The 11,195-nt window shown below is 39.1% G+C and overlaps 1 protein-coding gene across 1 annotated transcript; it reads left to right on the top strand.

Moving 5' to 3' along the window:
- Positions 1 to 1,044: 1,044 nt before the first annotated feature.
- LOC114460330 (uncharacterized) lies at positions 1,045 to 10,698 on the top strand. Its single transcript, XM_028442260.1, has 6 exons — positions 1,045 to 1,132; positions 5,471 to 5,752; positions 5,823 to 5,939; positions 6,154 to 6,179; positions 9,276 to 9,342; positions 10,372 to 10,698. The coding sequence occupies exons 1-6, from the start codon at positions 1,045 to 1,047 to the stop codon at positions 10,449 to 10,451; spliced, it is 660 nt and encodes a 219-aa protein (XP_028298061.1). The 3' UTR covers positions 10,452 to 10,698.
- Positions 10,699 to 11,195: the final 497 nt, after the last annotated feature.

The following is an 11,195-nucleotide window of genomic DNA, read 5'->3' as shown; positions in this document are numbered from 1 at the left end:
CTTTATCAGTCTTATCCTTTTACACACCTTTTCTCCCTTATCCACAAAACTCTCCATTAAAGCTGTATTATTTCTTAGCAACAATTTTTCCCACATTAACTCTCTCAAGCATCTATCGGGCCGTCTTAATCTCGGGTGTCGAACATATTCACTGCAATCAAGCTGTCTAGTCTCTTTCCCCTCATCTTGGCTTTCTTTCAACCTGTCAGTTAGATTTTCAGGGAGAAAGAATTCCCTATCACATTCTCCAACCAAACCTCGTGTGAGAGCTAAGAATTGGACTCCCTTCCTTATATACTTTCCTTGGTCAAAAACCTTCTTTCCCCCAGAACTAAAAGGAATGGGTACTTCTATTTCTGCCATAGGTGTATATACATTGCATGATTTGCACTTAACAATTTCTTCTTTAACCACCCGCTTGATGGAACCCGTCTTCTCTATTTCCACCCAGGTTTTAATTCCAATTGTTATCAGTAAGCTGAGAAGTGCCAGGTTGAGGAAGATTATAATGGCCTTACTTGCCATCCCCATTTTAAATTTTTCTTCCCATTTTTTCTTCCATTCCTTCCTTTTCCTATTTTTCTCAGCTATTTTGTAAGGAGAGAGCCTTCCTCCTCGGATATCCTTGACATAATCTCTTTCCTATAACATATTTCTAGCCTCTCTATCATAATGCCTTTTATTCCACATTCGGTGCAGTCTCTCCATTCCTCCGATGAGTGACCCTTTTTTTTTTTTTCTAGGAGTATCTACCCAAGTCTCCCTTGGTTTTTCATCTACTCCCGTGATGCCATCATCATTTCTCCTAGCTTTTCACCTATGTTTGTGAGTTCTACTTTATCTTTAGCAAACCTCCGTTTAGTTTTAGAAATTCGGCAGACCCCAACCAACTCTATTCCTGCCATCTTTCTCTACCAGCCGACAGTCATATCTTGTCCTCCTATCCTGCCTTTTTCCCATCCATCTGAGACAGAACACTCCTTCCATACACAGACAACACTTCCCCGGTTGATACTCCCTCTCCGTGGGAAGAGAACCAGGAAAATGTCCTGGAAACAGCACACGTACCGTTATTATCTCATCCACGGAGCAGAGAGCATCACCAATCCCATGGTCAGGTGGGCTCGGTCCAGTAAGACCTGGTAAAACTCATCAGCCTCCGAAGGGTGATACGGAACCTCCCAAGTGGGGAGAACCGCTTCTTCCACCTCAGTTTTTTGAAGTCATAAGTTCGGAGGCCCTGTTGGAATTGTGTCCTGCCTATCAATCCCTTTTACATCATTATTCCTTAAACCGCCTTTTAACTCGGACTTGCTGGGGGTGATATTTTTCCTCCATCCGTAATGTATATTACGTTACCTTCCTGTCGGTCGATTACCCGGAATTCTTTTCCGTTTTTTATCCACCTGTCTTTTGCCTGTAACACAGGATAATTCTGGGTCAATCTGGTAACTGTTTTTGATGTTTAGGCTGGCTTAATATTTGGTTGATGTAAAATAAATTGTCATGGCTCCACCAGTCTTTCCCTATCGCGGCTATTGCTTCTTTCGCTGATCTAACAGCTCGTTCCGCAACACCGTTTGTATTGGATTGGTATGTGATCGCAAGAACGTATTCTATTTGAAGATCATACAACAGTTTCTGGAACTTTGACTCAGAGAACATTGTGGCATTATCACTTTTTACTTCTGTTATTGTCATGTTTCCCTGTAGATATGACAGCGAGCATTTTTCTGCCTCTTCTTGTGTCTCAGGCATCAGGGGAAATATCCTTGTATTTCCTCCTGCGTTATCTGCTATTACCAAGAACTTTTTATATATTATTTATTTATTTATTTATTTATTTATTTATATTTTTTTTTTCTTAATCTAATTTTTTCTTCTCTATCCTTACTTCGCTTGCCGTTTTTCTTGGATATTTTCCTGTTTTAATATCTCTCCTGTTTATATCCTTATTGACTGATATGGGCCATCGCGTTGCCACCCATCTCGCCACTCCGCCATTGTTGCTGGGTTGTTCTTTGTTGTTTTGTTTTTATTTATTTTATTTCTTTTTGTTGCTTGTTTTGTGCACCAACCACCAAGTCAAATTCCTTGTACTGTCCTCAAAACTGTACATGGCAAATAAAACATTTCTGATTCTGATTCTGATTCTGATTCTGATCTTCCCCACGGGGATTTCTTGGGTTTAGAATAGTACATTTTGGCCCTGATATTTCTGCCACCAATGTGTCTCCTAGGTTTGCTCTTACTGTTGTAATCACGTCATTGAATCTCACAGTTTCAATCTCTCTGCTAAGTACCCTAGTACCGGTGGAGCCTGTTGACAATCCTCCTGTCGAAACTCTTCGAACAGGAGAAAAAAATGGGGAGGTAACTCCCTCCGCCATTGCTTTATCTTACGTTCGTGTCAAAGTATTCCCGTAAGCGGAGACTGAGGTATCTCCTTGAGAAGAGGGCTTCAATAGCCTTTTTCCCCTCTGATTCCACGCGTGTTTGAATAGGCTTACCTCAACCTGATTCTTTTAATAAAGGAAACCTTTCTGATTTCGTGTTCAAAGTGTTAGACCTCACACTTCTAATCTCTCACTCTTTTTCTTTGCACACTCTGCTGTCCAGGGTGATCAGTCCTGCCAGAGTAACAATTACTAAAGAGCTGGAGATTTTTCCACTACTTTCGTACTGAGTTGTCCTTTATTCCTCATAGAGTGATAGCCCGTCTATTCACTCTCCTCCTACCAAGCAGTATGGTAGGGAAATGAGACTCTCTCTCTACACCCTTTTTTTTTTTTTTTTTTTAAGGGACACTCCGTAGGTTTTCTAATTAGACTCGGTACTCGTTTTATTTTTCCCGGACTAACAGGTTAACTTGGTCGTGCCTCACGTATGGGCGCCATGTCGATAGCCCGCGGGACTTTATAACGGTAGGGGATCTAAAACTGCCGTTCTTAATACAAGAATTCCCCCTCTACCTTGTCACCGAGGCTGGCTGCCTATCCTTTATTATTGTTTTCTAATAAAAGATAAGACTAATTGTACCTCCTCTTATAGGAAGTCTAAGAGTCGTCTCGCTATTTTGTGGGATTGATATTAAGACCCACCGAGTGTAGGTCAAAGCTGGAAACAATTCTTTTTTACAACAGTATGAGCTAGCCCCCCCCCTTTCCCTTCTCTGTGAGGAAAGGAACCGAGGGGGCTTTCACTTACCAGAGGTCTAGGAGTGTGTTTTTCAAAACCCGGGCGCTGTCTCAGGTGGATGATTGCAGGCGGTTAATTTACTCAAGAAGGCTTCTTAATAGTTAATATATTTTATTAAAGGTTTCACAAAAATTAAACAAAAAGAAAATCAAAAGTCAATCACAAGTTTCAAAGTATCAAAGTCCTGAACTGTCAGCCGGCAAGAACGGACAGGGGCCTGCCGAACAACTAGAATGTCCGTCTCTAAAAAGCTCTCCCTCTAAAAAGCTCCCGTTCTTAAAAATCAGTGAGATATATATAGCAAGAAGCGTGGCGTGATAGTGTGTCATAATTCATGCCCTGACCGCCTTAGCGAATAGGAAAAGAGAATACAAGTTCATTTTTTTTTTTTTCAATGCCTTACTGGTGTAACAGATGCTTCAAGTTCACTCAGATGTCATGGCATACAAGAGTACAAAAGGTTATGCATATATGCAGATGTCATGGTTCAACGGGAGTACAACAGTGTAAAAGGATGCACAAGGCGTTTTAGCAAAACACAGTATCCCTTTTTTTTTTTTTTATGAAAATAGAAGTGTTAGCACCAGATGGTCATAACTTTTCTTGTGTAACATTTTTCCTATCATTTTTTATAATAATGGCAGTTTAATAGGCGTGACACATCAGGACAGGCATATAGCTGTAGTGGTTAAATAAACACTTCTTTGCAGAATAATGAATGAATGATTAATACACACAACGTACAACAGAAACATATTGTTGACTACATATGTGTAGAACTGTACATAGAACTGTAACAAATGTTAAATTATAATTGATAATTTTATAGAACTTTCATGGTAATTAGGGAGGGTTTTTCCTCTATTTTCTCACTAATTCTTTAGTTGAACAGCTCTAGGACAGATGACAACAGTAGTTATTTTTTAAGTTTTAGTCACAAGTAAAGATTTAGCAGTCCTGTTTCTGTTTGTTCCTGAAACTAAGCCCTCACGCAGGTGGCGTAGCAGAAGAAATTATGTCCAGATGTTTGAGAGTCCTACATTTTTCTTCTTGAGCTGCTGAGATGGGCCCAGAACAAAGAGTGAAGCTGGTGTAAGACGTGATTGGCCGATTTAATCACAAGGCATTCCAGCCCCGCCCTGTAGGCCATTTAAGAGGGGATGAGGGGAGACGGTGTCTCAATTGTCATCAAAATGTGTCTCTTTTGTCAACCTGTCATCCCTCCCTCAGCCTGGGCAAAGCAGTAAATGTTAAAGCTGCAGTATGTAGAATAGTGAGACACTCCCCTCTCCCCCCTCCTTTTCTCAGCATCAAGCTCCTGTATTTCTGAAGCTCATTTACAGCCAGGAGAAAGAACAGAGATTCACTGTCTACTCTGAGCATATTGTAATCCAAAGTGTTCTAAGATGATTACAGATTTTTGACCAAAAGACGACAAAAAAAACTTACGTACTGCAGCTTTAAAGACCATCAGTTCTGGCCAGGGTTGGGGTCATTTATAATTGTATTTGCGTAATTGATAATTAATTACAATTATGGCATAATTATAATTGTAATTTTAAAAAATGTTGCTGTTGTAATTGTAATTACATTGTAATTGAGTTCAGATAATTGACTTGAAAATTGTACAAAAATTGTAAATTATAATTTAACACAAAACTGGGGAACCATGTTACAGTTCTATGTACAGTTCTACACATATGTAGTTAACAATTATTAAAATATGTTTCATATCAAGCTTTACCACATTTTACCATTAAAAAATATATAAATCTAAAGGTAAACTGACACATGAAAGTCTCAGACGCCCACATTAAAAATATTAAAACCTATATTTTCATTGATTATAAAACCTAACAAGGTAACCAATAGATATGAAATAAATGAGATGATAGATATTTGTTTTTAGTGTATTTTACAGCTGATTTAGGACCAGTTATCATTAGAGATGCTAACAGAAAGCTAACACAAGAGGAAGGTTAACTTTTATTAACTCATTTATTTCAGGCTCAGGAATTGTGATTAATTGTAATTGAACTTTAGTCATTGAGAACATAATTGTAATTGACTTTATGCGGGTAAAAAATAATTGTAATTCCATTGTAATTGGAAAAATGCTTGACACTGTAATTGTAAATGAATTGTAATTGAACAAGGTTAATTGAAAACTTACAGTAATTGTAACTGAACAATGTAATTGACCCCAACCCTGGTATTGACCACAAATCACACTGTTCATTTAATTATTTGTATACTTTCACATTTTCCTCAGTCTCAGCAAATCAAAGCACTGATCCAGTGGGAGGAGTCACACTGACGTGTACTCTGTGGAGGTACAAAGACATCTACTGTGTAAAAGGCATCCTGAGATGGCTGGATGAGGAGAGAGCTGAACTGAAGCAAGATGATGATGAAGTCTATAATAGTAGACAGATGAAATGTGTTTCTGATCTGATAATAACACATCAGATTAACCACAACAAAAGATACACCTGCCAGTTTGTTATAAACAATGAAGTGAAGATTTCTGCTGACTACACACTTGTGTCTACAGGTAGGACGACCAATCAAATCTCACCTTTAACATGTAAACACTGTCTTTATATGTTCTTCATTGTTTTCAGCTCCAAACAAGATCATCTTCATCCTCAACATTGCAAAGATTTGCCTGTTGACCATCCTGGTTGTTATTGTTACTACTGTTCAGATTAAATACAGGAGGAGGACTGGAGCAGCAGAAGGTGTGTATCTCTACAAAGATTTAGTTAAAAACCTATGACAACAGAACATAAAGGTCTGTGACTCAGAGAGGACAAACTATGAAAGGATAAACTCTTCTTTTCTGTTTGTTTGCTGCTGAGAATCATATCAACACTGTACGACTTTAGTTATAACATCAATAACCAGTTTTTGATTCAATTCCAATGACAGAAATGTCTTTTTTTTTTGTTACAGATGCTCAAGATCAAGATTGTGTTCCTGTGAGTATATTTATAACCAACCAGCTTCTTACTAAATACACGTCAGCTCTCAGGAACTATTTAGGTTCTCAAATGTGGTCCAACAGCAGCAAAAGTAACCAGTGATTGTTTCCCAATACACAGAGTGGTTGATATGTGACTGCTCTAGGTTTAGACCTAAAGAAAAGAATCTGAATTATTAAACACAGGTGTTATGTACGTGGTTAGGAATATTAAAAGAGACAGCAGACTCGTGTATGAAAACATGAACTTTTTACTTTCTTCTTCTCTGCTATACAGTCAGCAACACAGCATCATTCAACCACAGCGACCCCTGTGGTGTAGCAACTGAAGACACAACATATTTCCCCTTTGTTTAAGAATGTTACTGATAACTAGGAAATAATCAATACCTGAAATCAAATAAGACTGACTGTAAATTAGTGTTAACTTCAATCTTCATAATTGTTTTGTCACTGCAATCACTTGTTAATATTAACAACATTACTCAGTAGTACAAAACAATTATAAAGTAGCAACATAACCTTACAACTACAATTACAGTATCTCTTCCACTTGTAATTCACATCATGACAAAGTCATTTCACATTGTCTGGAATGTTTTTCCCTTTTTTTTTTTTACATCATTTTCTATTTCAATATTCCCCCCAAAGGCCATGAGAACAAATAATGTTTGTAATCGTTAAGCCAAGCAGGCTTATTTCTGAACCTCGTGGGTCTAGGCACGTTATCAAACAGTGGTGGTGCAAGTTCTGGCTCAGGGGCTGGGGCAGCAGTCATGGTTTTAATGATGTTCTTTGAGCTGTCTGGGACCAGAGAGAGATGAGATGCATTCCATGTACGACCATCCTACTTTCTTGGCTTCGCTTGCACGACGTGCACAGGAGATTGGGACTCAGCTGAAAGAGTCTGTACATGCATGATCGCAGCTTCCATATTAACGGCTAAATCCAACCTCATATTTCCCTCTGTTTGCACCAACAGCTTCTCCCGTATTCTTGGGCTGCTGGCATGCTCAATGAGTTGGTCCTGGATCATCTCATCAGTATTCTCAGTAAATGCACACGTCACCGCCAGCTCTTGTAGCGTGTCAACATACTCAGCAACAGTCTCATGCGGCTTCTGCACTCGTTGTTTCTCCAGCACGACATTTATTGCAGGTCTGAAGTGTGTACACAACACGGTCAAGGTGGACTGATAGCTCGTACCTCCATCCGTGAGCGTGTAGAAGATAAGTTTTCCTTTGGTGCCCAAGCAGTGCAGTAGGAGCGCACGTTTCCTCTTGTCAGCCCACTCGTCTCCCTCCATGTGAATAGCAAGCAGGTAGTTGGTGAACATCTTCATCCACATATCAGAAGGAATGGTGGGTTGTCCGGCAGATGCAAGAAATAACGCAGGTCGAGGCAAAACACTCGCCATCCTCGTCGTCAATTTGTTATGTGCGTGGTTAGGAATATTAAAAGAGGCAGCAGACTTTTGACTGAAAACGTGAACTTTTTACTTTCTTCTTCTTCTCTGTTATACAGTAGGGGTTGACCGACTTCATAATTTTAAAGGTCGACTTTATGTGCATACTAGTCAAGTCGACGTTGACTAGTCAATGATGTCACAGCCGAGTGGCAACCGAGTGCAGGTGTTGTGCCAAAATCCGTGACCCAAATAAATTTGTAACAGCAGGTGGCAACAGTCCCAACCCCTGCGGCTTCTCGGCGAACATTTACTTCCCCTAAACACGTTTGTAATTCTTCTCCAGTCTGCATTTGCTTCACCCACCAGAGCGTCATGTTTAAGGGTGTGTAAATAGCTCCTTAATAGCTACGGAGAGGTTTAGTCAGTTGACGTAGCACTCTTCTTCTCTACCGCAGAGAAGCTGCAGCGGTCACAGATTTTTAAGAGTCACAGACTTTGGCACAACACCACCAGCCCCTGAGATACTGGACATGCTATAGAAGCTAAGTAAACCCAGGAAGTGCTGCTTCGCCTACCATGAGCCTGTGGTAACTGTTAAGCCCCAAGACTTCCTCAAAGCCGGGCGTTTAGACTTTGTTCGGGCTGTTTTTAAAGTAGCTTTGGCTTCCTTCACCAAAGCCAGTGTTGTCAAACCCCTTTGGAGCTATTTATATTTAAATGTCTGCCGAGAAGCCACAGGGGTTGGAACTGTCGCCACCTCCAGTCAAAGATTATTATGGGTTACAGATGTTGGCACAACAGCGGTCTTACCCCACTAATGAAGCCTCCGTCCTGCACTGCTGTTTTCCAGATCTGCTTAATACACAGACATGTTACCACTACAGCTAACGTTAGCATGTATATTAGCCATAGTATCTGCCTACCAGCTACAGTTTGAGCACAAACCAGGAAGGCGCGAGAATAGCTTGATTTTATACTAGGACCCTCGTTTGCTGTGTTGTGTCGCCATCTTGGGCTAAAGTCAGGTACTGCGACAAGTCGACATCACGTCGACAGATTTGCAAGACAACACTAAAGTCGACTAGTTTGTTCAGCCCCTACTATGCAGTCAGCCGCACAGCATCATTCAACCATAGCAACCCCTGTGGTGTAGCAACTGAAGACACAACAACATTGGAGAGTGGCGTGAGAGCTGTGTTTCAGATTTAGAAAGGATGTAAATTTGGGATGCATCATCTGTAGTGTTCCTTTGAATCAAGGGGTGTTTCTGCCTTTTTAACACTGAACACCCTCATCAAAGGTGACCAGCTACAGGGTGATCAAGCCTGAGCTTGCGTCCCATAACTGTTTCCTACTCTCTCCTATCTGCAGTTTTAGGCCACCTCACACACACTTGAAAAACACCAAGAATGTAATCAATGAACTCTTTATAATTCAGGGTCTTCCTAGATTTAACTTTAGAGTCTTTACCAAAACCAAGGTCATGAGTTTTGTGCTAAAGTTAAAAAGTGTATCATTAGTTGTATCTAGTTTGTGTGGACTGTCTGAGAAAGTACTTTCAGAAATGCTTTATAGCATTTGTTACTATTTTTACACATTTTACACATTAACTAAAGAGTTCTGATTGTGGATTGTTACTTGTTATCACTATAGTTTCTACTTCTGAAGTACTTTGTTTGCACTCAGGATGAGCAGGACAGCAGAGTGATCTGTGATAATGTAGAGAATCACCAAGGCCCTGCCCAGCACCACGGTAAGTGACTCATATACGTCCCAGCATTCAAGGATCTGTAACCTACGCAGTATTTGAGCTGTTGAACTGTTACACATTATAACAATAACACAGATACACAAAGAATTCTCCCAAAATATTGATGGGATAAGTTTATTGTAATCAGAATAAGTGTTTTTTTAATAAATGATATTGTGCTCTGCAGCACTGTGTGGTCTTACAAAGGTCTTATAGACATAATTTACAGGGGTCCTTTAACTCTATTAACAGCATCTGCCTTTATTGTCACTTCTGTGGAAACATCCTTATCCTTAACCCTTGCAACACATCCTGGTATGTGTGCATTAAAATGACCGTAACTGTTAAAATTTGCTCTATTTGAAAAACTCCAAATGTTTCTATAAGCTAAGATGTTGTGCTTTATGGACAACCTACAAACATTACAGTAATCACGTTTCCTCCTTTGTAAAAACCCCGCGAACCCTTCGGCTTGCGGGTGGTGCTGGGGAAGGGGTGCTGCCCCTGCAAACATGGAGATACAAAAAAAGAGCAAATTATTTCATATTTGTAGCAAAAAATAGAATCTGGAAGACCTTCAAGGATGAGGAAACTTCCACAGAGGTGTTTTACATTCTCCTGAATGTTTTTATATTTGTTGAAAAATCTGTTATTCGTGAGTTTTCATTGTTTTATTCCTACTAAATCTAAAGAAAAATATTTAGTTTTTGTGTTTTTCTTAATTTCAAAATGGTATTACACTGTTGGAACAATAATAAATAGTGATAAATTGCCATATATTGGAGGTCTAAAGTGTAATGGAAAACACTTCATCATAGGACATTTTTATGACCATTTTATATGGACAAAATATGCAAGAAAACCCCATGCAGAGATGTTAATATTACAGGTGTTAAAGGGTTAAAACTCTGATTAAATTACAAGGGTGTGAAACACCATGAAGGTGGAGACAAATGCTTCCTTGTTGACATATGCTGCTATCCTCTTTTAAACACATACAATCAATCAAAACTCCCGTATTGTTTCCTGTAGGTCAGAAAAAAAGAGGAGGAAGAGGAAGAAGAAGTGATGTCTTCAACAGTCAAAGAAGCAGTGAAGAAGATAGTGTGTGAGGAGAGGACAGAGGAATTTTACACCAGCTTTAACTGTACATGAAAAGAAGCTGTAGCAGTAACACGCCTCCACTGATGTGTGTGCATTTCATAAGTTCTTGTTACGCAGTGACTCTTCTTTTTGTGGCTCATTTTTTTACAGTTTGGTTTGGTGGATCAGCTTTTTTCAAAGTGTAACAATGTGGAAACATCAAAGCAATCAGCAGACGCCTCTGATGTAGACTGGCAGTTGTCAGTCGAAACATGTCAGGAGATCAAAGTGGATTTATTAAAGAACAGTTGCTTTAAAAAAAAGAAACCATAACATAACATTATCATCAGAAGTTTGAAAAGAACATCAAGATATTTTGTCGACTGTCAATGTTTATTTTCAGGGCTTTTTCTTTGTCTAATTACAACTTTATTCTAATAATATTAAATAGTTTTTTCTCATAATAGAATAAGTTTACTTTTGGAATATTATGACTTAATGACTGTTAAAAATGTCTTATACTAATACAACTTTACTCTTAAAGTCTAAAAAACGATGCTCACACAGATACTCTTTCTTCATTTCTGACCCAAGATAAGGTGTAAATATGTCTCAATGTACTTCCTATTTTCAGCTTCTTTTTTCTCACTGACTTCCTCTTTTCTGTTTGTTCCATTGCTTTCGTGCAGAGTGAGAGTCACATTGTGAAAAAAAAACAAAAAACACCACAAATGAAGCCCTCAGTTTCTTTGCAGTTGTAGATTAAAATCTCA

The sequence above is a fragment of the Gouania willdenowi genome, unplaced genomic scaffold (genome assembly GCF_900634775.1).
Source record: "Gouania willdenowi unplaced genomic scaffold, fGouWil2.1 scaffold_428_arrow_ctg1, whole genome shotgun sequence".
Lineage (NCBI taxonomy): Eukaryota > Metazoa > Chordata > Actinopteri > Blenniiformes > Gobiesocidae > Gouania > Gouania willdenowi.
The sequence above is the reverse complement of the archived record's forward strand: the minus strand, read 5'-3'. Positions and strand labels throughout refer to the sequence as shown.

What these genes read in the sequence shown, in the direction of transcription:
- LOC114460330 (XM_028442260.1), top strand. Translation starts at nt 1,045, where the DNA reads ATGTCCTGGAAACAGCACACGTACCGTTATTATCTCATCCACGGAGCA. An exon ending in GGTCAGGTGGGCTCGGTCCA is followed by an intron (nt 1,133 to 5,470) that starts GTAAGACCTGGT and finishes CATTTTCCTCAG; the next exon opens with TCTCAGCAAATCAAAGCACT. An exon ending in GAGGACTGGAGCAGCAGAAG is followed by an intron (nt 5,940 to 6,153) that starts GTGTGTATCTCT and finishes TTTTTGTTACAG; the next exon opens with ATGCTCAAGATCAAGATTGT.